The following is a 23297-nucleotide window of genomic DNA, read 5'->3' as shown; positions in this document are numbered from 1 at the left end:
ATGTGGGGCGGGATGTGGGGGGATATAGGGTGCTGTGTGGGATGTGGGGTGCCCTGTGGGATATAGGGTGCCACGTGCGATGTGGGGTGCCCTGTGTGATGTGGGGTGCCCTGCCTGACACGGGACATCCTCTGGGACGCGTGGGGACACCGGGTGCCCCCCCAGACCCCAGGACCCCCCCCTTAGAGCAGATCCCCGCTGTTTTGGGGGGGGTTCCCCGTGCGGAGCGGGGCCGGGCGGGGCCCTTTAAAGCGGTGGGAGGAGCGGGGGGGGGGGGCGGCGGGGCCGGGCGGGGCGGGGGGGGGCCAGGGGGGGCCGGGCAGCGCTGGCCCCGCCGGAGCCGAGCCGGGAGCCGGGGCTGCACCGGGGCTGCACCGGGCTGGGGCCGAGCCGAGCCGGGCCGGGTGAGCGCATCCCTCCGGTACCGGATCCGCGGCTGCGTGGGGGCGGCGCCGCTTTCCTGGTCCCCCCCCTCCCTTCTCCATCACCGTTTCGGGGCGCACCCCCCTCCCCCGGAGGGACCCGCACCCCCCCCCTCCCCCTTCCTCCCCATATCCCCCTTTTCCCCGGGTCCTTTTGGGGTGCGCGGTGCTGTAGGGGAGGGGGGAGCCGGGCTGGGGGCGAAAGTTGCGGGCTGGGGGGGCTGCGGGGAGGGGGGGGGCGCAGGGTCCTGGGCACGACCCCAGGCGCACGACCCCCTCAGGACGGTTTTTTTTTGTTATTAGCATTATTTTTAATGGTTATTATTCAGCCCGAGGTGTGCGTGCTGCCTGCATGGATGCTCTGCGGGCACCTGCGGCCCCCCCCCCCCCCCCGGGGGCAGCCCCTACCCAAGGGCACGGCCCCACCGAGCCCCCCCCCAATCCTACAGCCCCCCAGGAGCCGCTCGGCACCGTGCTGAGGCCTCGGCGTGGCGAGGGGCTTCCCCTGCAGCCCCCCTGCTCCCAGCAAAGCCACCGCTCGGGCTCGTGTGCGGCAGCCCCGGGGTTTTGGGGTGACCCCTGGGGAGGTGCCGAGCACCCTTTTTGGGACTTGACTTCTTCCAACTTTGCCTTCCAGGTCCCTCCAGGGTGCTCCGGTCCCTGGCTGCGCCGTGGGAGCTGGGTGCTGCGAGAGATGAGCCCCGCTGCTGGCACCTCGGGGACCCCCTGAACCGCACCGGGAGAGGAGGTAAAACGGCTCGGCTTCCCCCCAAATCCTGCCCTAAATCCCCGGGAAGCCAGCAGCTGCCTGCTGCCCACACCGAGCGGATTGCTCAGACCTCCCCGCCGTGGCGGTTGTTGTTATTATTGGGATGATTATTTGCTTCGCCCTGTTGGGAGGGGGGGCGGAGGAGCGGCGCCGCTGCAGTGCCGGGTGTTTTGGGGCCGTGCTCCTAAATCACCCGGACTGCCCCAAAAAGCATGGGGCCCTCGGCCATCGCGTTGGCACAGGTGGGTGGCTGCGTGGCTGGGAGATGTGCTCGGGTGGGACTGGGAGCGCTCCCAGCTCTGCCCCCCTGCATCCCTCGGTGGTGCCATAACGCTGCGGTGCACCCTGGGGTGGCCATTGGGGAACTTATTCCTAAAAAAAAAAAAGTTGCAGAAGCCTCACGGAGGTGCTCCAGGCCATTGATGCGTGTTTGAAATCAGGGTGGTTTTGGTCGCTGGTGTCTCACCGAGCGTGGGGCAGCTGTGCCATCGGGGTGAATGCGTCCTGAGGGCTGTAGGACGGAAACTGCCCTGCTCCAGGCGAGTCTTTTGGGGTTTGGGTGCTGTCTGCCTCGAGCATGAGGTCCTTCATAGGTGCGGGGTGGCTGCTTGCCTACTGTGACCGCTTCTGTCTGCTCGTCTTCGCCATCAGGGCTGTTCCTTCCTCTCCCGGGCTGGTGGGAACGCGTCTCACACGCTCTCGTGGCAGGGTGGCCTTGCCCAATTCTTATCTCAGCTGTCCCTCTTCCGAGGTAAATCGCCGTCAGCGCACCCTGAGGATGTTGCTGGTCAGAGCCCTTCCTCCTCCTCTTCTTCCTCTTCCCCATGGCGGGCTGAGCAACCCGACGATGGTTGCACATCTGCTGCTCCTGCTGAATCAGGCTTTTTGGGGAGCCCCGGGGCAACGTTGCCTTCCCTGCTCTTCTCCAGCCTGAAGCCCCCCGAGCCCCACACGAGGCTGTGGGGCAGGAGCGGGGCTGCAAACGGGGCCAGGAGCACCAGGAAGGAGGGGAGGCAGAAACACCAGGCACAGGCTGGGTGGGAAACATCCCCTCTGCAGAGGGAACCCCTCCTGCGCGCCCGTGCCCACCGGTGTGGAGCGCTGCGTGCCTGGGAGCATCCCTGCATAGCTGGAGGGGTAAAAAAGGGATTTTTGAAGCCTGCTGGAGCTAGCGCGAGGCGTTTTGCCCTACACACACCGTAAGAGCTCAGCAGTGAGCACAGCAGCCCCGGTAGCAGGGCAGAGCTGAGTTTCCCCAGCTCAGGCACCGCTGGGCAGCGTCGAACGCCGCCGGCGGGCGGGTACGAGCCAGGGATGCGTGTGGGGAATTATATCCGAAAGTAAAACCGATAATGAGAAAATTTAATACGGGCCTGTGTAACTTTATCCCGTGTTTGTTATGAGCCGTAATTGAAAAACAATCTTGGGGTTTTTCCTTCCTGTCCCTGAAGGAAGGGGGGGGGGGTCCTGATGTGAGCAGGGCTGTGCTGAGTGCTCTGCACCACGGATCCGTGCAGCTTGTGCACCAAAACCACCCCAGGAGCCCCTTAACGACACAGTGATCTGTAGGGCAAGAGTTTTTTTTTTTAATTTGGTTGGTTTTTCTCCAAGCAGCATGCGCTAGTTAGGGGAACTATAGCTGGTTTTGTATAGCAGGGCCTTTCCTTTCAACCCCTTTTATTTCAGGTACATGGGGGATGTTGAGCGAGCCGTGGTGGCCAACCCAACCATCATTTTGGACGTGTCCAGCACAGCTCTGCCCTTCGTGCCCCGGGCCCTGCGAGAGCCGTGGCGTGGTGGTTAATGTGTAACGCCTGTGTCGCGCCCTGCCACGAGCACCAGCCCTGGAGGTGGCCGCACAAATTCGCTTTGACCAGGGTGGGAAGGCGAGAAGAGGCAGGTTTTGTTGTGGGCCGAGGGGCGGAAGGAAATCAAGGCTTAGCGAGGGAAATCTGAGCTTGCTTGCTTGGGGACAGGGCTTCTGACGCTCCTGGTGGGAGGCTCTGCTATTGTGGGGGCTGAAAATAGACTTTGGACTCGTTAATTTTCTGCAGAAAGCTCCCAGGTCAGAGCCCTGGCCAGGTGAGGTGGCTCCCATCGAGAGGGAAAGGACGGCGGCTCCTTACCTTCCTTACCAAAAGCTCTATTATTTTCACAAGAAATAGCCTGCTCTCGGTTTGGGGAAACAAAGGGGTGTGTTGCTGGCTTTCCAAGCCTCTGCCAGGGCAGAGCATCCCCTCGCTGTGCCATGGGGACCCCCAGGTCCCCCACCACGGTGCACTAAGTGTCACGGGCGATGCTGTGGCCCCACGCCCCAGGGACCTGCCTGGAAGCACAGGGAGGAGGAGATCAGCTGAGATCCGCTGGCTCTTGTCTATTAACTCATTTTATTTTCCAGCAGCTGTCAGCACGGGGGTTGCAGTGCACAGCGGGGCAGGGTTTAGGAAGCAGAGAAGCGACCCTGCAAAGCGAAGTTGGTCAGAGTAGTGGGAAGTGGAGAACGCTGCGGGTTTGGGGATGGCTGTGACCTATGGGCTGTACGCAGGGTATCAGTGTCACATCCTCCTCAACACGTGCCGGGGAGTTTTGAGGGAAGAAGGGGTCATTTCTGACCCAAAGTTTGCTTTCTCTTCCAAAGATGTCTCTTTCTGAAGAAGCCCTCCCTCGGGGCTGTGGTGGCTCCCATCCTGCACAGCAGTGGAGCGCATTCCCGTGATCCGTCGGGATTTTGTGCTTCCAGACACCGAGATGAGAAGCTTTCCTTTCTGAGAAATGGTCATCAACATCTGGTGTGTGCACGGGGACAACGTGCCCATTCCTTTTGGGGACAGGCCCATGAGGCTGCCTAGGGTGAGCCATGAGTTCGGCAGCCCCGTAAAGCCCCAGGGCCCGCAAGGTGCGGTGCTTCGTTTGCAGAGGAAAGCTTCGTTAGGGGCTGCACAACTGCTTCCCGTGCTGCTGGCTCAGCTGGAGCAGCCCCTGCTTGGTGCAGCAGAAGGCTCTGCACGCCGGACGAGCGTCTCCGGCTGGCAGGAGGGCCCTCCGGTGCGTCTGGGCAGTGAGTCAAAGCGTGCATTTAATGGGGGAGTGAATCGAGGAGGGTGGCTTGACCATTAGACTTGAGGCCAGAATGCTGCTCAATTAATATTTCAGTGGGATGGACAGTAAATGAGAGGAACAAAGATTGTTTCCATTTCTCTCCCATTCCAACAGCCGGTCTGATTAAGGGGCTGTGGAGTACAAATCGTACAGGGAGCCATAAAGAGCACGGAGAGATGACCAGCTCCCATCCCACTGCTATTTGATGCATCTATTTATTTTCCTATGGCTTTCCGTCCCTCAGATCAGCCTCTGCACATAGTTAGGGCACTGAAGTCTCAGCCTTGAGGGCTGGGACCCTCGTGGTGGCAGAGGAAGCCACCAGGAGGACGTGGCTTGGGCTCCCCAGCCTTCAGGTGCCAGCTGCAGGTGTGGGTCCCCATCTCTGTGCCTGCTGCATCCACTGGGCTTGAATGGTAAATGCAAAGGTGCTGCATTTGTTTTTCCTCCTATCCATGTCCTAAACCTGCTCAAAGCACCCTGCCACCCCCTAGAGCAGCCCATCATGTTTTTTTTTTGTTGTTTCATTGGTTTTTAGCCTCTTTCTGCAGCACCCCGGGGCCATGCAGGCAGGCACCAGGCTCCCTGCGGGCTGCCAGGCATGTCCTGCCCGCCGTGCCAGGAGCGTCACCTTCTCCGGGGGGGCCCTGCGGGGTGTCACGTTGCTCCTGCACCCGCTCGTGACCCGGGGATCTCCCCTGCCCGAACACGTGGGGACGGCTGAGGTCAGCCTCTCTTCTGGGGCGAGCAGGTGCCCGGGTTTCCTCGCGTCCTGGGGTCTGATTGGCATCGATCTCGCTGGAAGCTGAGCAGCGGGACCCTGCTGGCCCCATCCTTCCCCACCAGCGTGGAGCCAGGACCACCAGCACATGCACACCAGTCCCTGCAGGATGCTCATCCTCCCCGTGCTTCCATCAGCCAGGATCTGCGAGCCTGTGCCCCCGGGAGCGCTCCTGTGCAGGCGGAGATGCAGGCATGCGAGCTTTCGTTATTACTATTTTTATTTTTTATTTCCATGCTGGAAACCCCCAGGGAAGTGGAGGACTGCTGGTCGTCCCCTTCATACCGAAGGGTGTTTAGCCTTAAAAAAAAAAAAAAAAAAAAAAGGAGGGGGTACAAATCTGCCTCCTGCAAGCTCAGCTGGACGCAGGTTTTCCTCCCCTGGCCCCAGCCTGGCTGCGCTCCGCGGGGCGGAAGGGAAACATCTCTTTATTAGGGCTGTTTCCTTAAATAAAGCCCTTGGAGCAAGTGCTGGGCTGGCTGCTCTGGCTATCCCATGACCAGTGTTGTGCGTTCAGGTTATTAACACCTCATTAGATGTTAGTTCCTCCCCGCTCCTCTGGTTCAGCAAATCCTGGTGGCTTTGTTGTCACTCCCTGACTCCCACTGCACCGGAGACTTTTTTTTTTTTTTTTCCATGGTCTATTGCACTTCTGCTGACGGCTGAAATTTCGTTCCTTCTTGGGGTCAGGAGCTCACTTCGACTTTCAGGTCTTTGGGCTTGTGTGTGCCAACACATCCCCGCCGCGCAGGGGCCGTCGGCGCAGTTTATCGGAGGGATTGGCACAGCATCGCTGCCAGCAGCTGGCTCGCGACTGCAACCTGGGCTTCCACTTGGCCAGGCCCCAGAAAACCCTATTTATTTATTTATTTCCCCTCCTTCTAAAACCTTGAATTGTTTTCCCAAGCGGCAGCAGCAGCAAGGCACGGTTCTGCCCGGGGAGGCATTTGAGGACCAGCCAGTGTTAGGTGTTAGGAGGAGCCCGAGGGTGTCTTGGCTGCCTCTCTGTGGCCACGCAGCTTCTTTTTGGGGACAAACCTCCTCATTTCCATGTTTCTGTGCCTGTCCTGCTGTGTAACCCAGGCCAGGGAAGCGAGGCTGTGACCCCTGAGCAGGCAGAAATCCCCCACAAAAGGGCTCTGCCTCCTTCCGAGGTGCCCGGCCGCACGCTGCAACCCTTGGTGAGCCGGGCTGGGGGCGAATTGCCCCTCCTGGCCAAAAAACAGTCGTGGGCTTGCTGCTTATTTTCATCTCGAGCTTATTTTCATCTCGACTTCCACCGCCCTGCCCGGGGATGCTGTCTGTGGCACGAGGAGTTATTTCGAGAAGTGGGGCAGTGCTGTTGGCATAGAGGGGAGCGGAGGCACCGAGATTAAAGGTAAAGCTGCAGAGATAATTGGGAGCCTGCTTCCCGCAGGAATCAGGTGCAGGTGTACGTGCTGGGGAGGGGGGGGGATGTTGCTGTGGTCCCAGGGGACCTCCCCGAGCCCCCCCACTGCTCCCAGTCTCCCCAGTAGGGTCCCCACGGGGGGCTCAGAGACCCACTGCAGGTGGGGGGCGATGGAGACGCCGCACAGGGCCCCCAACCTTCCCCCCCTCCTCCTTCAGACCTGCCAGACATCTCTCCTCCAGGCTTCATTTTTATAAATTGGCCTTTTAGAGTCTGTCATCCCCGTGCAGATGAAAGGAAGACGCTGTGATGCCTCTGTGTGCGTGTCTCCCAGCTTGAGGCTTGCTGCAGCGGCTGGGTGGCCGGGCTTTTTGTTTGGGGTTTATCTTTGTTGAAGTGTCTTTTTCTTTCTATCCCACCCCCCCTTTAATCTCTCTGTTGCATCTTGGCTTCCCATTGTGGGCAGGCTGGTCCTGCTCTGTCCTGCCTGGCCCTCCTGCCCCATCCTTCCTGGAGGGGGCAATGGGGGGAAGCATTTTCCCTCCTGTGCGTGGTGGGAGAACACCAGCAAAGCCCTGGGGCTTGGCCCATGGGGTAAAACCGACTGCTCCCTTCTGCAGGTGTGACAAAATCAGGGCCATCACCCCTCGGCGTGAGGCTTTCTCTTCCCTCCTTAGCCCCTTGCTGCCCTTTGCACCTTCTTCCCGGACCATTGCTCTTTGTGGTGCCAGCTATTCCCGCTTGGGTCAGCAGCAGGAGACCCCCTTCCACCTCCCCGATCCCAAATATTTCCCCTCCCTTGCTTTGTGCTGTGGATGGTAAAGCTGAAGGGCAGTAGCTGCCGCCGGGAGCCGAGCCTTTAAATTCTCTGCCGGGTGATGGATGGGTACGTGAGAATTGCATTTGCTGGCCTGGTAACAAACAGCTTTACATTTTCTGCTGCTTTCCCGCTGTCTCTTGGGGAAATTCAGCCTCGTTGTAAACTGCGGGGACGGGGCTTTCCCTGCTCCGGGCTGGGTTGCGGTGAGCGGGGCCGGCTCAGTGCGGGGTAAAAAAGCTCCCAGAGAAAGCTGCGAGGCCCTGATGAGAAGCTGGGAAGCCAAACTCCCCTGGATCTGGCTCTTGCCAGCAGTTTGGGGTTTCCCTTCTCACTGAGGGCTTTTATTGCCCGTGTTTAACGAGGGAATTGGGCCTGTCTGGTTGTGTCACTCCGGTTGCTCCGCTGCTCGGGCCTCCCTTGGCTCTGGTGGTTTCCTGCGAAAGATCTTTGGGGAGCTCCAGGTCCAGCCAAGCACTGGGATCCCCTGCTTCAGGGCTGGTGAGCCAAAGAGGGATTAAATATATATATATATACACACACACATATTTTTAAGTTTCTCTCTTCTGGGACACTTTACCTGACCGGTAATGAAGTATTGGCCATGTAAGCTGGTGGTTAGTTACTGCGCCTGATTTATTAGCAGCAGAAATCACTCACCAGAAAGATTTTGTGAGCGGAGAGCGGCCAAATGAGAGGGGCTGTCCCGTTTTTCCAGAAGCCCTGGCATGTCCCCAGGCCGGGCACGAGGGGCTGCTGTGACAGGGGTCCAGAGCAGAGCGTTCCCTTTGTGGTGTTGAGGTGAAACTGCCCTCGAGGGCAAAGGATGCTTCTCTGGACACACAGGTGGCATGTGCCAAATTTCTTCTGTGGGCAGAAATGCAGGCAGAGCCAGAGCAGCTGCTGGGGATGGTGGCAGAGGATGTGCTGCTACAGGCCCGAAGTGCCCAGGCCGTACATGTGGCAGCGTCAGTCCTGGAGGCGAATCCCCCCCGGGCTGCTCCGGTCGGGGACTCCTTAGTGGTTTTATGAGAAATCGATAACACTTTTGCACGGTCATAATCGTAAAATAAGTACGATTTATGGCTGCAGCCAGGGCCAAGTTTTTTTTTTCCAATGTGGCGGAGGGAGGGGTTACAGCATAAAAATGCTTTCCCACTGGGTTTCCCTTCGTGTCCCACTTGGTGCCGGGGCTGTGGGCCCGCTGTGGAAGTGTTGATGGCTGGGATCGCTGACCGCCCAGCTCACCCTGTCTGTCCCCTTGCCCCGCAGCCCGCCGGCAGGTGGAATGGGGCAGCCATGAACGGCGATGCCCTGTGCCAGGAGCCCTCCTCCCCGCTCCCCGACTGGCGCGAGTTCTGCGAGCTGCACGCCCAGGCGGCCGCCGTCGACTTCGCCCAGAAGTTCTGCCAGTTCCTGAGGGAGAACCCCCACTACGACACCCCCGGCGCCGAGGCCTCCTTCTCCCACCACTTCGCCGCCAACTTCTTGGACATCTTCAGCCTGGAGGTCAGCCGGGTCTTCGTCTCCGACTCACCCACCAAGTACAACATCGTGCCCTTCGTGGGGCTGCAGAACTGCCACGTGCCCTACGGGCGTGAGGTGGCCCAGAGGAAGGAGGAGACCTCCACCGAGTCCCTGGACAGCATGGAGGCTCCTCTGGGCGCCGGCCGCTACCTCAGCCCGGCACAGCAGGTCCAGGCACGCAAAGTGTCCTCCTACGGCCAGTCCCGCAGCTCGGAGGACGTCTCCGTCCACGCCGCCGCCAAGCCCAAGTTCAAGAAGGGCTTCTCCTTGAGGAACATGAGCTTGTGCGTGGTGGACGGCATGAAGGAGATGTGGCACCGCAGGTCTTCTCCAGAGCCGGGCGCCGAGGCCATGCCGGGCGGCAGGAGGGCCGAGAGGGAGCCGTGGGCGGCCGGGGGCAAGGAGCCCGGTGACCCGCGGGAGAAGTGGACCCACAAACTGCGGCTCTCCAAGGCTCAGTCCTCCAAGGTGGAGCTGGTGGACATCCAGCGGGAGGGGACGCTGCGCTACATGGTCGCCGACGACACGAACTGTGTGGGGAGCTCGCAGTGGCAGAAGTGCCGCCTCCTGCTGCGCAAGGCGGTGAAGGTGGAAGGGGAGAGGTTCCTGCTGGAGTTCTACGTCCCTCCCAAGGTAAGTCCCGGCTCGCCTCCGCTGCCGTCTCGGTGAGCGTCGGGGTGAAATTCGAGCAGCTGGGCTTTGTGTTGTTACTTTTCATTTCCACTGCGGAGCTGGGATGAAATCCAGCCCTGCTCCGGCAGGAGGTTTGGTGCCGGGAGGCTGAGATGTGGCTGTGTGGGGCAAGGCGGTCGAGTCCCATCCACAAACCGCTCACCAGCGCTCATCCCACAGCCCGCGGGGGAGATGCTGAAGGCCCTGCCTGTCCCTCAGCCCCAAATATCGGTGATTATGGTGCAGAAGCTCGTTGCCACACTCAGATGAAGTATGCCCAGGACACCAGGAGATTTTTCTCTTCCGAGCACATCACAGAGTGCTCCACGTGTCACCAAGCAACCCCACGCTTGGTCGCAGCGCTCGTTATTTCCAAATTAATAATTCACGTGGAATAATGTTGCTCCCAGCACAGCTTTCTGGTGGGGGAGCAGAACCCTGTGGCCGGAGCACCACTGCTGCCCTTGGGTTTTGCAGCGCTCCTCACCGACAGCCCCAGCTACTCGCCCCGCTGTGCAGGGGAACGCTGCTTGTTATCAGGAGCAGTCTCCACGCTATCACTTCTCCTTGCCTGTGTCTCTTCTGCATTTGTAACGCAGAAAAGCTGTAAAGCTGCAGAAAGGGGAGCTGCTTTTTGCTGTGGCACACCCCTCCTTGCAATATCCCCTTTACACGTGGTGCAGGGGAATCTTGCCCCTCTTTTCCTGGGGCAGAGAGGGGAGCAGTGCTCTCAGGAAATGCAGAGGGCATGTTTGGGGTCCACCTTCAGTCCCTCCTCGCTGCAGGACCCCTCTGTTCCTCCTGGGAGGAGCAGAAGATGCGTTGTGCTGTCCAACCTGCACTGACTGAGCCTCATCTACGCTGTGCGTGCTCATCTGTGACAAGCATGAGGCAAATAATAGGCCATTCCTGGGGGTTTTACTAGTTGTACGGGTTAGGACAGAAATCTCAGGTTACTTAAATGCTTGGGGAAGAAAAACCTCATTTACTTGATTTTTTTTACAGGATTTTTCCACTTGTGTTTGTGCCCTTTGCAGAGAAGCTGGGCCAGCACAAGCCTTGCACAGGGCTGCGGCTCTACTGGGAGCTGCTGGGATCCCACAGATCTTGATCTCATACAGGAGTCACAGGGATGGCAGGAGAGTTCATATTTTTAAAAAACACCTTCTACTTGTCTGAGGACAAAATGAACCACGGCACTGTTGGTGCTGGTCTGTGCCTGCCTTTTTTTTTTCCTAAGCTTCACACCTCTCCTACTAAAATATAAAATCCGAGTTTGAACTCAAGCATATCCCTACAGCAAGGCTCTGAGCTGCTGTGCATGGTGCATGTCCTTGGTATTGGGCTCAGGGACTTCCTCAGCCAAGGGAATTCCCAGAATTTGGGAAGCCCCCGGGAGCTTGGGCTGCAGCACTGCACCAAGGTGGCACTAAACCCAGGTTAAAAAGGAACAACTGCTGCTGTTAAAACATTTAGGAGAGTGCTCATAGAGGGATTTTTTTTTAGTGCATCTTCATTTGGCTCTAAAAAAGTCAATTTCCAAACGATTTCATGACAACTTTTATGGAAATAGTCTGCTCTGCTGTTGTAATTACACCCCTCTGTCTTCGGTTTGCGTTTCATCTCCCCTCATCCCATCTTGTATTCCATCTGGCGTGCTCCAGCTGCAAACGTGGCATCGAGCTGGCACAGCTGGAAGAAAACTGCTTTTTGCTTTGGGATCCCCCGGCTTTGGTTTTGTGTAGGCCCTACAAAAACTATGGTCATGTTTTCAGATCTCCTTAGCGAGCCCTTTCTTAACTGCCGCTGCGACAGGAAGCGATAAGCCGGGTTAGATGTTTGTGCCGGCACGCAGCGGTCGTTTTAAGCATCCTGGGGTTTCGAGGGGAAAATAGATGTAGGGAGATGTCCCCAGAGCGTCCCCACGGCCATTAATAACGCTCCCCGTGGGCACCCCGGCTGCCGCAGGAAGACCCTCCTGGAGCAGACCCTCCTCTGGTTCACTGCTGAATTAACACTGTGGGTTTTTTGCTTTTCTTCAGCAGCTCCATTCCCTTTTCTCACCTTCTCCAGCAGAAAAAAAAATGGAAAACTTCAGCAGGGCTGAGCCCGGTGCAGCCCGGGATGCATGCAGAGGCAGCGCAGGGGGCTGGGCTGGTGGAAATGAAACGTCCCAAAGGGGAAAGGACAGTTTCTGTTCTCATGCCTGGATTATTATCTTTTTATTTTTTCCCCTAACTAAAAAAAAATGGCCCCTGCACCCATCATTGGTAACCTGCAGCCTGGGGCACATCACCAGCCTCGTCTGTGTGCTCCCACCCCTGGAGCCACGATGCCAAGCATCGCGGAGGGGACCGGCCCTGGGAGCATCTCCGTGTCCTCCCTTGGGCTGATTTGCTGTAATTTAAGCAAATATCTGGGGAATTTGGTGCTCAGCAGAGACTTCGAGTGGGAGGCAGCGGGTCCTGCCCCCACACAGAGGTTCCGGCGGGTGCTAGGGGAAATTTTTTTTTTATTTTTATTTTTTCCTTTTTTTAAATGAAATTAAAATTCCCCGCACAGCTCCGGCTGCTGCACTGTAACTCCTGGGCTGGGTAAATGGGGTGCCCATCCATGCTGCTGCACGGCTCTCGGGAAGGGGAAGGTGTCGAAGGAGAGGAACAAGTGGGCTTGGCAGAGCTGGAACAAGGCAGGTTTGGCAGATAAATGCACTAACCTCCCCATCTTCCACCGGGCCTTCTCTTGGTTTAATTAAAACAGCTTCGAGTTAGCAGGCACATGAGGGAAATCAATGCTTTTTTTTTCTTTTTTTTTTCCTTTTTTTCCACCCCCCGTAATCACCGTGCGGCTGAGCCACGATCTCGCCTTGCTGAGAGCCACGCCGCGCTGTCCCCCGGGACAGTTTGATTAGATCGAGCAACTTCTTTTTTTTTTTTTAATTTATTTATTGATTTCTCTTAATTTTCTCTTTTCCTAGGCTTCCAAGCCCAAGGTGAGCATCCCGCTCTCAGCCATCATCGAGGTGCGGACCACCATGCCCCTGGAGATGCCCGACAAGGACAACACCTTCGTCCTGAAGGTGAGGGCAGGGTGGCAGTGGGGTGATCGAGCCCTGCTGCAGGGATGCTCTGACCCCAGGGACGTTGCCTTGGATTTGGAGCTGAAGCACCAACAGTGCTGGTGCTCCCCACGGGGTCCCTGCCTCCCTTTCTCTTCCTTTTGGGGCTCCCAAATTGATGCAACGTCCACCTGATGCCCAGGTATTTGGGGATCAGGCTGGTTGCCTGGCTTTCACCATGGGGTTTTGCATCTCCTTGTTACCAGGACAAGGTTTAATTAGCGTCTGGAGACAATTTGCAAGGGTTGCAAGCAGAGAGGCGAAGTCTATCTCCGGCTAGAGACCTCGGAGAAGTGTTTTCCATACAATCTGATTAATTAAGGTCATGCTCCCCGCAGCCTTTTGTGGCAAATCCCAGCCTCGAGCAGGAGCGCTGGGAAGCTCCTCTGGGGCTGGGTGGCAGCAGGGACCTTCTCGCTGAGTGTCGCAGGCTCTGGTTTGGGGCACGCTGTGCTGATGCCCTGACAGTGGTGTTGGCAGTGATGTTTCTCTCTGTCTGATGAGGCTGTGCCTCCCTGCTCACATCAAGGGGCTCACAGCTCACCTCGCAGCCCACCTCGCCCCGGTGCTCGCGGGCTCCTTGCTGTTAACCTCAACCTTGGCTGCGGTCTGTGTCCACTGTGGACACGGAGGCTGTCTTGGCTGGTGGCTTCTGTGCTTGAAAACCAACCTCACACGTCTTCTCCTGTCTGGACTGAGCAGCCCGTGCTCCTCCCCACGTTCCTTTTGGGCGAGCGTGTCCCAAAGTGAAGGCAGCGCCGTGGCCAGGGGGGTGTGGGAAGGCTTGCTTCTCCTTTCTTCTTCCTCTTTATCCAGCCCAAGCGCATCCAGTCGCTGTCTTCATACCCTAACAATGATGCTGACTCACAGGCAGCTTGTGAGCTGCCATAACCCCGCTGTGCTTTTTGCAGAACCTCTCCAGAGTTGTGGTTCCTCAGGCTAGGTGCCCATGGTGTCGGCGCGGGCCTGGAGCTCGCTGTGCCATTGTGGTGGAGCCTGGCCTGGGCATTTTCTTTCAAAGACTAATTCTCAGCATCAAGAAGTTCATTTGAATTCTTGCCTCATCCTCCAAAACGCTTGCAACGTGGTGTCAGCCATGAATGGATCGGGCATCCCCTCCTTCTTTTGTCTTCATTGCTGAATGGCAGCACGTGTGGGACAGCATCCCTGATGGGAAGGAGCCCAGCATCTCCTCCACATGGACCATTAACCAGCAGCAGCTGGTTTCCAGGTCCCTTTACAAGCCTCATCTCAACCCCGTTCCCCTGCCCTGCATGCTGCAGCGTTACATATGGTAGCACCAGGCACACTGCTGTAGCAGAGGACGTGGCACCGATCACTGCTCCCAACCCTTGCTCTGGGGCTGTGGCAGAGCACAACCAGATCACCGTGGCCCTTCTGGGGCTCTGCAGGTCCCCACTGGCAGGGTTTTGGCTATGGGGTGCTCTAGGTGCCTCAATGAGGGCTTTGGGGCTGGGCGTGCTGCCCTTCCACCCCACCACCACGGCTCTGCCCCTACTTTGGCCTTTTCTGTAGTTACCCCGAGCCTGAAAGCACCGCATTTACCAGGTACCCTCTAACCTGCTCCTGCCCCGTTCTGGCCTGGGCACTTACCCTGCCGCAGGGTTAATTGATTGCAATCGATCCCTTTAATGAGGCGTGGCACCAGGCACTGCATTACCCCCGGGGGCTCGCTCAGCATCATCTGCTGCCGCCCTCCCTCTCACGGCTCTGGACACCGGGAGCTTTTCCCCCGTTCCTGACATCCTCTGTTCCTCGTGGCTCACTTTCTGCCCTGGCCCTTCTCGGGGGGCCGTGTTCCTGCCGCTCTTTTGCGTTCCTCCCTTGCAGGCTGGATTCCCAGAGGGGTGGAGCACCCCTCGATGCCAGGGTATGGATTAGGAGGGCGAGACGGGGATCCTTCTGCCTATGGGGCCGGTGTGGGGCCACATCTCCACCTTCCCAGGCAACGTGCTGGGAAAAAAAAGCCTCTGCTTTTCACACGCTGGAATCAGTTCTGCCAAATCACCTAAAAACTGACAGTTGGCGTGTCCTCGCCACGCGTCAGGCACCCGGCACACACGTTTTTTCCATTGCACAAGCGGGCGCTTGCAAAATACCCGAGCCCTGCACGCGCTTTGTTCTGCCTGAAGGAGCACCGAGGTCTCCCAAGCCAGCTCCGTGCCTTCCTCTCCGAAAACCTGGTTAAATAAAACGGGGAGGCTCTGCTGCTCCTCTGTACCCCCTGTGTGGCAGGAGGGCCGATTGCTGCTCGCCGCGGCACCGGGCACGGCTCCTGCGCGCCCTGTTTATTTTCAGGACAGCCATTCAGTTGTATGCAATTAATTTAATTTGCTCAAAGGCTGTCTCGGCTGGCAACGCGATACCCTCCCGGAGTCAGGGCTGCCTCGGGGACACGCTGTAGAAGGGGTCTGGGAAGGATGGCGTGGGGAAACGGCCGGAGGCAGGCAGCACCTCACCGGGTGCTCCAAGTGCTCTGTCCTCCCGGGTCCCAAAGCAGCCCAGCTCCTTTGGGCTTGCAGGTTTTGCATCCTGGTTTTATTTTATTATGTTTTTTTTTCTTGTTAAAGGGCTGTGGGGTCTCTATCTCTCTGGTCCAATCAGAAATTGTAAACCTGATGGACCAGCAGGCAAAGAAAATGAAGAGAGGTTTCAACTCGTGGTTTTAGGGGTCTGGTTGGATTTCAGGGCAGCGAGAGAGGGCAGCACGGTCTCTGACATGCCACCTGTGCAGGGCTAGTTTTTGGGGGATGCTGTAGTCGAGGGAATGGTGTCTGCCCTTGGTTGTGCTGGTGCAGGTGTGGCCACACAGGCTGTAAAAACCTTGTGATGCATTTGCTGAAAAACAGGTGATTTTTTTTTTTTATTATTTTTTCTCCTCTGAGCTCCTCAGCTTTGGCCAGGGATCACCCCCGGGCACATCAAAGCATCCCTGGGGGGTCACCTCTCAACACCCCTGTGCTGGGATGGGAACATGCAGCTATCCTTCAGCTAGGGCACGGTGTAACAGTGGCGAGTGAATGCGGGTCCAGCCAGAGTCCTACCAGGTTCGGGGTTTTGCTTTGCCTGGTGGGGGGCAGCAGACGGGTGGCAGGACCCTGGCCGTGGCCTGACGCTGTCCTGTCTTGCCTCCAGGTGGAGAACGGTGCCGAGTACATCCTGGAGACCATCGACTCCCTGCAGAAGCACTCCTGGGTGGCAGATATCCAGGACTGCATCGACCCCGGGTAAGGCTCATGGGGCATGGTCGGGTTTCCCCTCCAAACCACAGCCTCCATCCTCTCCAGTCGATCGGGGCATGACCTGGGCAAGGTTCCTGCGCTGCTGCCCTTCACAGCTGTGGCCGTCAGGTCCAGGGGTCCCAGTGCATCCAGGAGGTCTCTGCTATAATGTGCTTGTTTAAAGGAATGTCGTCTTCTTCCAGCAAGTGAAAAGCTCCTGTGAGCACCCCGGAGAGGGCAGAGGGCATGCCTTTGGGACTGGTGGTCAGCCCTCGCAGACCACTAGGAGGGAAGAGACCCCAGCTGATGCAATTTTCGCTGCTCAGCGTATTACAGAAAGTCTGACTCGTTTTGGCAGAAATCTGGAGGCAAAGTTAGCAGCCGCTGTGTGTCAGAGGTGCAGCCTTGCTGCACGCCGGCCACTTGCTAACCCTTTCCTGCTCCGCATCGCCTCGACTAGCCAAGGCAGGTGACCCGGGGATGCTCCTAACACCAACTCTCCGAAGCCTCCATATCACCTCAGAGCTATTTCCCAGGCTTTTTATCCACTCCAGCATCCTCTCTATATTCAGTGGTCTGCTGGCACGCTCTCCCGGAGTCCCTGGGCACACCCCACTGCTACATTTCTTGGCATGATTTCGGCAAAGGAGGGGATGCACAAGCTCGCAGGGGTGAAAGCCTCAAGCAAAACTGGGACAGGGGCTCTTGGAGGCTCCCTGCTGCCCCCCGTGCCACCTCCCCCTGGGGTGAGGCTGTGAGGACGCACCGTGCACTCCTTCTGCTGCTTTTTTAATACATAATTGACGAAGCAACACCGAGGCAGGGCTGCTGAGGGAGGTGAGGCAGGGAAGCGTGGCCTGGCAGTTGAGGAAGGGCTGTTTTTTTCTCAAAATGGGTGTTTTGGTGCCAGTTCTCCAGCCCCACACTCTGCCTCCAGCGGCCTCGTGGCGTGTGGTGTTTGCCTAGCACCCAGCACAGCCCCGTGCTGGCCTCCGGACACGACCGTAGAGCAAATAATAATGAACTCCACAGCAAATAATAATGAGCTGCTTAATACACTGACACACATGCTCTGTGCCAAGAATGAATTTTCATTCAGCTCCTGCACGTGGTGCTCGGTCCTCCTGCCAAGGATCCGCGCTGAAACCTCTGCGTAAGCGCCCTGGCGACGGGTTTTCTGCAGAGCTCTGTTGGTTTTGGTTTCCTTCCCCCCTTCTTTTTTTTTTTTTTTTTCCTTTCTATTTTTTTTTTAAGTGGCTGCAGTTGAATGACTCCCAGTGGCTGATTCACTTACTGGCCACTAAATAATTCAGCAGCTCCCTCGTGAGCCGTTACCGCTAACGCAGCCGCTTCCTGGCTGTCTGCACGCACGTGGCCGCTGTTAAGCAAGAGCACCCGAGTGCCACGAGCGGCTCCGGGCTCTCACTGGCTAAAAATAGGCCGTAAGCAAGCAGGGAGCTTGTGCAAGAAGGATGCTGAAGTGCACGGGCAGGGGGGCAGCTGGGGATGTGAGACACAGGGGCTGCAGCGCGGTGGATGCCCCTCTGGTCTGCAGGACCTCCTGGTTTTTGGGGGCACAGCTCCTGGGGGTGGGTTCAAGCAGCTTTTTCTGGGTGGAGTTGAAAGCAAAACTGGCTCTGGGTGGAAGTTGGTGATGGGAGCGTGCGTGTGTCTTGCGTGCAAAGCATGAGAGCAAAAGCTCTGGAAGTCACAGCAAGAGACGTGTCCGAGCCGAGGGGATTGCAGCACAGCTCTGCAGCTGGTCCCAACCAGCACAACCCTGGCAGTGAGGGCTTTCTGAGGGCTTGTACCCGCACGCTGGTTTCTCAGCCCAAAAAGCCACCTTGTTTTGATGGCGATGTTTAAAGCAGCCCCCGGTGTGCCAGCTGCTCACCGCGCCTGCTCCCGGCACGCCACGGCTCTGCTGGCTGCTCGGCCTCTGGATGCTGCCTCGATGCTCCGGGAGGAAGGGATGAGTATTGGGATGTTCTCTGCGGGCTCGGGCCAGAGCTGGGATATCACCGGGTGGTGGTGGTTGGCTAATAAAGCCCCTGCTGCCTGCGAGGGGTGATGCTGTGCGTGTCTGCTTGTGGTCACCTGCTTTGTTCTCCCCCCCAGGGACAGCGGGGACGACATCGAGCTGGCCTCCTGCGCACAGGGAGCCTGCCTGCCGGGCAGGGCGTCCTCCTGCAGCTGCGAGTTTCTGGCTGACGGTGAGAAATCCCACTGGGGAGGGCAGGAGGGGGGTCTCCTGCTGCTGGCTCTGCTTTTGGGGGGCCAGATCCTGCTGGGGACAAAGGCAGGGACCCTGAAGCGAGCGCTCAGGTCCTTGTGCTTGCCCCTGCTCCGGGGAGATGCCCACCCTTGTTGAAGACACCGACGTTGCCTTCCAGATGTGCACAGGCCACCAGACAGATGTGCCCTGCCTGGTGCTCACAACACTGCTGCCACCACCGTGTCCGCGCCCCACGGCCGGGGCAGGGACTCCTTGGGGGAGCTGCTGGCCCACGTCCCGCTGGAGAGCTTCCTGCAGACGCTGGAATCCTCCCCCACCGCCGGCACAGGTAGGGGGGCAGGACAGGGGGGCAGGATGCAGCCCCATCGCCTCGCCCTTGGGGTGCACGGGGTTGGGAGAGGGCAAATGTTTGGGCGCTCCCTAAAATCCGGCGGTGCTTGCGGCCAGGGGAGGACAGCGAGGCGGAGGCGGAGGTCAACCTCTCCGACTTCCCCTGGTTCCACGGGACTCTCTCGCGGATCAAGGCGGCCCAGCTGGTGCTGCTCGGCGGCGCCAGGAGCCACGGCTTGTTCGTCATCCGGCAGAGCGAGACGCGGCCCGGGGAGTACGTCCTGACCTTCAACTTCCAGGGGAAAGCGAAGGTGGGTGCCGCCCGCTCCGCGAGCAAACCTCGGCTGCTGGAGGGGGGGCTCCTCGGAGGCTGGGGCTACCCGGCTGCCTCCCGGCTCACCCCTTACCCCTGCCCTTGCCCTCGCAGCACCTCCGCCTGTCGCTGAACGAGAGCGGGCAGTGCCACGTGCAGCACCTCTGGTTCCAGACCATCTTCGACATGCTGCGCCACTTCCACACGCACCCCATCCCGCTCGAGTCGGGCGGCGCGGCCGACATCACGCTCCGCAGCTACGTGGTGGCCCAGAGCCCGCTGCCCGGTAGGTCCCGGGGCCGTGCCAGGGGGGCTGCTGGGGTGGATTTGGGCTTGGAACTTGCACCAGCACGAAAGGGGACGGGTTGCTGGGATTTCCCCACTGATGATGTTGGGGTGGCCTCTGTGTCCCTTGGCGTGGAGCAGGAGAGGATCAGATGCTGCATGGCTCATTGGGGCACGCAGAAAGTGGGCCAGGAGGGTCGGTGGGCACAGGGTGAAGGATAGGGTGGGCACGGGAAGCAGCCAGCCTCCAGGCAGCTCCCATGGATAGATATGGTGGGCATAGGAAGCCTCCGAGGAGTCAAGCTCCTGTTTCCCTTGCAGATGCCGGCCCCCCACCACCCCTCGTGCCGCAGCCGCCGGGCTGCCGAGCCGACCTGCCGCCCCCGCACTACTTCTGCAGCACAGCGCCCGCCGCCCCACCGGCCCCACCACCCACCGAGGGGGCTGCCGTGGCCCCCGCTGTCCCCATCCCCGCACCCTACCACCGCCTGGAGGGAGCCCTGGGCCCCCGGAGCCGCAGCGACAGCGCCGAGCGCCGGCCGGAGCCCCCAGCCGCCGGTGCTGAGGACTACCACGATGCCGACGGTGCCCGCAGCCGGACGCGGGCGGTGGAGAACCAATATTCCTTCTACTGAGCCCCCGCCGAGGGCAGGATGGCAGGGGGGCACGGCTCACCCACGCCTTGTCACCACACCAGCCTCGCTGCCACCACCGCCACCTCCTGCCACCACCAGCAGCAGCGCGGCCGGGACCTTCCCGGAGCCCTGTGAGCGGCCGGCCACGTCCCGGCCAGTCCCAGCCCCGAGGTTGGGGTGGCGCTGGGGGGTTTGGGAGGCTGAAAGCATCAGTGCCATTTCGGAGCTTGCAGCGTTTTCCCTGTCCCTCCGGACCAAGAGCTCTCCCGGGACCGAGTCAGCATGGGGCTCGGGCGTTTTGGGATGATTGTGGGGACGGCAGGTGCCCCCCAGGGGCTGCTCTCCCACGTGCCCATCCCAGGGGCATGCCTTTTGTTCGCTCTGCCAGGAGAAGGCATTTTTCAAAGCTGAACATCTCACTGGAGGAAGGTTTTTCCTGCTGTCCTGCCACTTCTGTTCCTTTGTCCTTTCTCTCCTTGTAGCTGGAGACTCCCTGAATAACCCCTTTCTTCCTCCCTCTCTTCCTTGGCTTTTGAAACCTTGGCTGCCTGCAAGGGCATCGGCTCAGCCTGCTGCCTCCTTGCTGCTGCAGCTAGGCAGTCGTTTCCAGTGCTCAAGGCAAACCTTGAAAAACACAAAAACATCCCCCTTGCATCGGCTGTAAGTCCGTGGGGATGTCTCGGGGGGGCTCAGACAGGGGCCAGGGGCTTGTGTGCAGAGGTGGAGGCAGTTTCGCATCCCTGAGTGCTCACCTGGGCTCCCCGGGAGAGAAAACACTACAGACCTTCAGTAGATGCTATTGAAGATTTTTATTTTTATTTTTCTTATAGAAATTGAAATGCCCGGAAAGGATGAAAGGAGCGGGGCTGCTGCCAGGGGGGGAGAGGAGTGACTCGGAGGGGCCGGGCAGCCAGCATTGCCCTTGCTGCTGGCTGAAATGCCACCCTGCCCCTGCCCCTGCGCACAGCAGCGTGACTGCCTCTGCCCGTTAGCAGCACTGTGGCTTTTGAGCAGCCCCCAGCGCAGGATGTGTGTCCCCAGCAGGAACAGGAGCTCCCTCCTGCACCGCTGAGACCTGGGAGAGAGCGCAGAGCAGAAAAGCAGCGGGGCCAGGCTGCTTGTAGGAGTGTGTGCTTTGCGTAGGGTAGGAGCCAAGCCACAACCTAGCTCAGAAACCATTGAATTTGCCTGGAGAGTTGCTTTGGCATCTGGTTTTGGTTTGGGTCAGTTTTGTGGTTTGTTTGTGTTTCTGTTTCTTTTCTTTTTTTTTTTTCTTTTCTTTTTTTTTTTTTTTTTTAAAGGTGCCTTCTTTCCTGAGCTAGCAAAGCATGTCCCCAGCTCCGGAGTCGCTTTCTCCCCCTTCACCAGGGCAGGGGGAGGTGTCTCCGAGGCTCCTCGCCTCCCCCAGCCATGCAGGAGCTGCCTTTCTGGCCGATAGGTGCGTGGGCTGAGGGCCGAGAGATCTTCCTGCAGCCAGCTCCCCCTTCTCCCCAACCTCATGGCCCTTCAGCCCTGCCACACCAGCAGCCACCTCCAGCAGCTTGGGCAGTGGGAGCCGTTTGCTGTGCTGGGGCATTGCTCCTTCCTCACCACAGCTCAACCCAGCCCGTGCAGGGAGAGGCCAGATGCTCTGGGGTTTAACGTGGACCTGCTTCTTTCACGGTGAACGAGGGGGAACCTCCGGCTGCAGCACAGACATCGTCGCTCTCATTCTTCCCCCAGGTCCCAGGTGGCTGCGGATGGGAGCACTGCCTTAGAGCCCTTCACACCTTGGCTGATTTTTCATCTTCTGTGTCACGGGATAGGAACGGGGTGGGGCGGGAGCGATGATCTGCAAGCAAAAATGTTAATTTGTAAATAGGGAAGAGTCTGGAAGAGTTTACTGTTCTGTAGAATAAATTAATTTTATTTAAAAAAAAAAAAAGAAAAAAGACACGAGGGGACTTGTTCAACACATGGAGAAGCTGAGTTCTGGTTTTAAAATAAAACCGCTTGCAAAAAGGACAGCACATGGACGTGGGCTCGGGGCTTTGCTGGGTGTGCTGTATGAAGAGAGAGGATGCTGTCATGTCGCATGTGTGTAAACCTTGTTGCTGTCTTGAGGCGCTTGTGGCTGGGCTCAGACTGCCCGACGGAGCCAGTCTAGCACAGCGAGGAGGGAGGAGGGGGAGATTTTTTTATCACGGCTGAGCAGAGGGAGGTGGAGGATGTGTCCAGGCTGTGCAGGGCCGGGTTTCCTCTCCTCCCAGTCTGTCGTTTTCTTTGTCTGGTGTGTCACTGGTGTAAGCCGAACCGCCTCCAGCCCTGGAGCAGAGCAGATAAAAGTGAAGCGGGAGCCCAGGGGAGCGAAGATGTGCCTCCCTCTCCGGAGCCGGCGCTAGCATCTCCTAGCAGCCGAGGTCCCTGTAGCGTGTTTTTTTCCCCCCTCCTTTGCCACCGTCTCCCCCGGGAGGCAGTGCCTCATGCTCTGCCATTGTACATCTTCCTAGCGTGCTCTCTTCTGCTGAGGATCCCCTGGGAAAACCGGCACGTTGTCCCAGACTGCGCTGTCACAGCTCAGCAGCGTGACAGACGCAGCGAACACATGGCTTTTGGGGGGTGGAGGGAGCTGCTCAGCGCCGTAATCAGGTCACCATTGCATCGTGACCCATTCACAAAAAAAAAACATTCCCTCCCCAGATTCTCCAGAGCCTGTTAACCAGCCCTGGGTGGCTCATCCATCAGGACCCGGCCAGCTGGGGAGATGACAGCCCTTCTCCTGCCTTGCCCGCAAGGCAGGCAGCGAGGGCTGCGCCTGCAGGACAGCTGCTCCTCCTGCCTCACCATAAGCTGTTCGCACCTCAGCATATTAGCAAATTGACTAATTATGGCATCAGTTTTGCTGGAAAGCGTGCTTTTCTTTCCTTTCACCAGGTTGCCCTCTATGTAGAACTGGCAGTGAAATGGGAAAGTGGCCGCAGCGCGTGGGCCGGGCTGGCTGGTGGCATGCTGTACACTAGCAGATGCTGTGAAGAAGGCAAAAGATGTGAGGGACTTGCAGCAGTGCACCCTCGTGTGTGTTTCTTGGGTGTTTAAACTGTCCGTGGGGGTTCCTGCCTGCTTGATGTGCAGGGCTTTTTATTGTGCAAAGGCTTAGTGTGCTTCCAGAAGGATCCCTTTAGTTAAGGGAACACCGAATGCCTTTGCTCTGGAACACAAAGGAGCTTCTTTGATACAGATCAGGGAGTTCAGGTGGTTGGCTTGCACTGAACAGCTCACGTGCAAGTCCCCTGCTCTGCCCAGATCCCAGCCCAGCACTGATTCCGTGGGCTATTTTTTAACGATGTGATGAAACACTTCCCGTTTTGCTTTTGACCTGAGTAAAGTAACAGGTGCAGAAGACGTCAAGGCTCTGCGCTAATTCCCTAGGCACGTAGTTTGACAGGGAGATGCTCCCAGGTCTCTCTCCCCACGCTGTTTGCGTGGGCTCTGTCGGATGACAGGCAGCTGCTTGCCATTCCCCAGGGCTGTGAGTTGCTGCCAGCAGGAGACACACCTTGGGCAAGAGAACTGTGCTGCCCAGCTGCTCCCCGCAGCCCTCAGGCTGTAGCAATGTCCGTGGTCATCACCACAGCTCTGCCGCTCTCCAGCGGGGACTGGCACGACAACGCTGTGGCCTGAC

General features: G+C 58.5%; 1 protein-coding gene across 2 annotated transcripts; it reads left to right on the top strand.

The window, feature by feature from the left end:
• The first annotated feature begins 257 nt into the window (after positions 1-257).
• SH2B2 (SH2B adaptor protein 2) lies at positions 258-21645 on the top strand. 2 transcript variants are annotated; one of them, XM_072026211.1, is made up of 10 exons: positions 258-404; positions 1060-1170; positions 8551-9438; positions 12455-12556; positions 15752-15843; positions 17956-18050; positions 18231-18401; positions 18521-18714; positions 18831-19002; positions 19323-21645. In XM_072026211.1, the coding sequence occupies exons 3-10, from the start codon at positions 8578-8580 to the stop codon at positions 19634-19636; spliced, it is 2001 nt and encodes a 666-aa protein (XP_071882312.1). In that variant the 5' UTR covers positions 258-404; positions 1060-1170; positions 8551-8577; the 3' UTR covers positions 19637-21645. The 2 variants fall into 2 exon arrangements, with proteins under 2 accessions (XP_071882312.1, XP_071882313.1); XM_072026212.1 differs by having other exon boundaries at positions 320-421.
• The last annotated feature ends 1652 nt before the right edge of the window (positions 21646-23297 follow it).

This window comes from Anas platyrhynchos, chromosome 20, assembly GCF_047663525.1.
Source record: "Anas platyrhynchos isolate ZD024472 breed Pekin duck chromosome 20, IASCAAS_PekinDuck_T2T, whole genome shotgun sequence".
Taxonomy (NCBI): domain Eukaryota; kingdom Metazoa; phylum Chordata; class Aves; order Anseriformes; family Anatidae; genus Anas; species Anas platyrhynchos.
The sequence above is the reverse complement of the archived record's forward strand: the minus strand, read 5'-3'. Positions and strand labels throughout refer to the sequence as shown.

Coding starts and splice junctions, on each gene's coding strand:
- SH2B2 (XM_072026211.1), top strand. CDS start 8,578: ATGAACGGCGATGCCCTGTGCCAGGAGCCCTCCTCCCCGCTCCCCGAC. Junction 18,051..18,230: donor CTGCGAGTTTCTGGCTGACG/GTGAGAAATCCC, acceptor GTTGCCTTCCAG/ATGTGCACAGGCCACCAGAC. Junction 18,715..18,830: donor ACTTCCAGGGGAAAGCGAAG/GTGGGTGCCGCC, acceptor TTGCCCTCGCAG/CACCTCCGCCTGTCGCTGAA.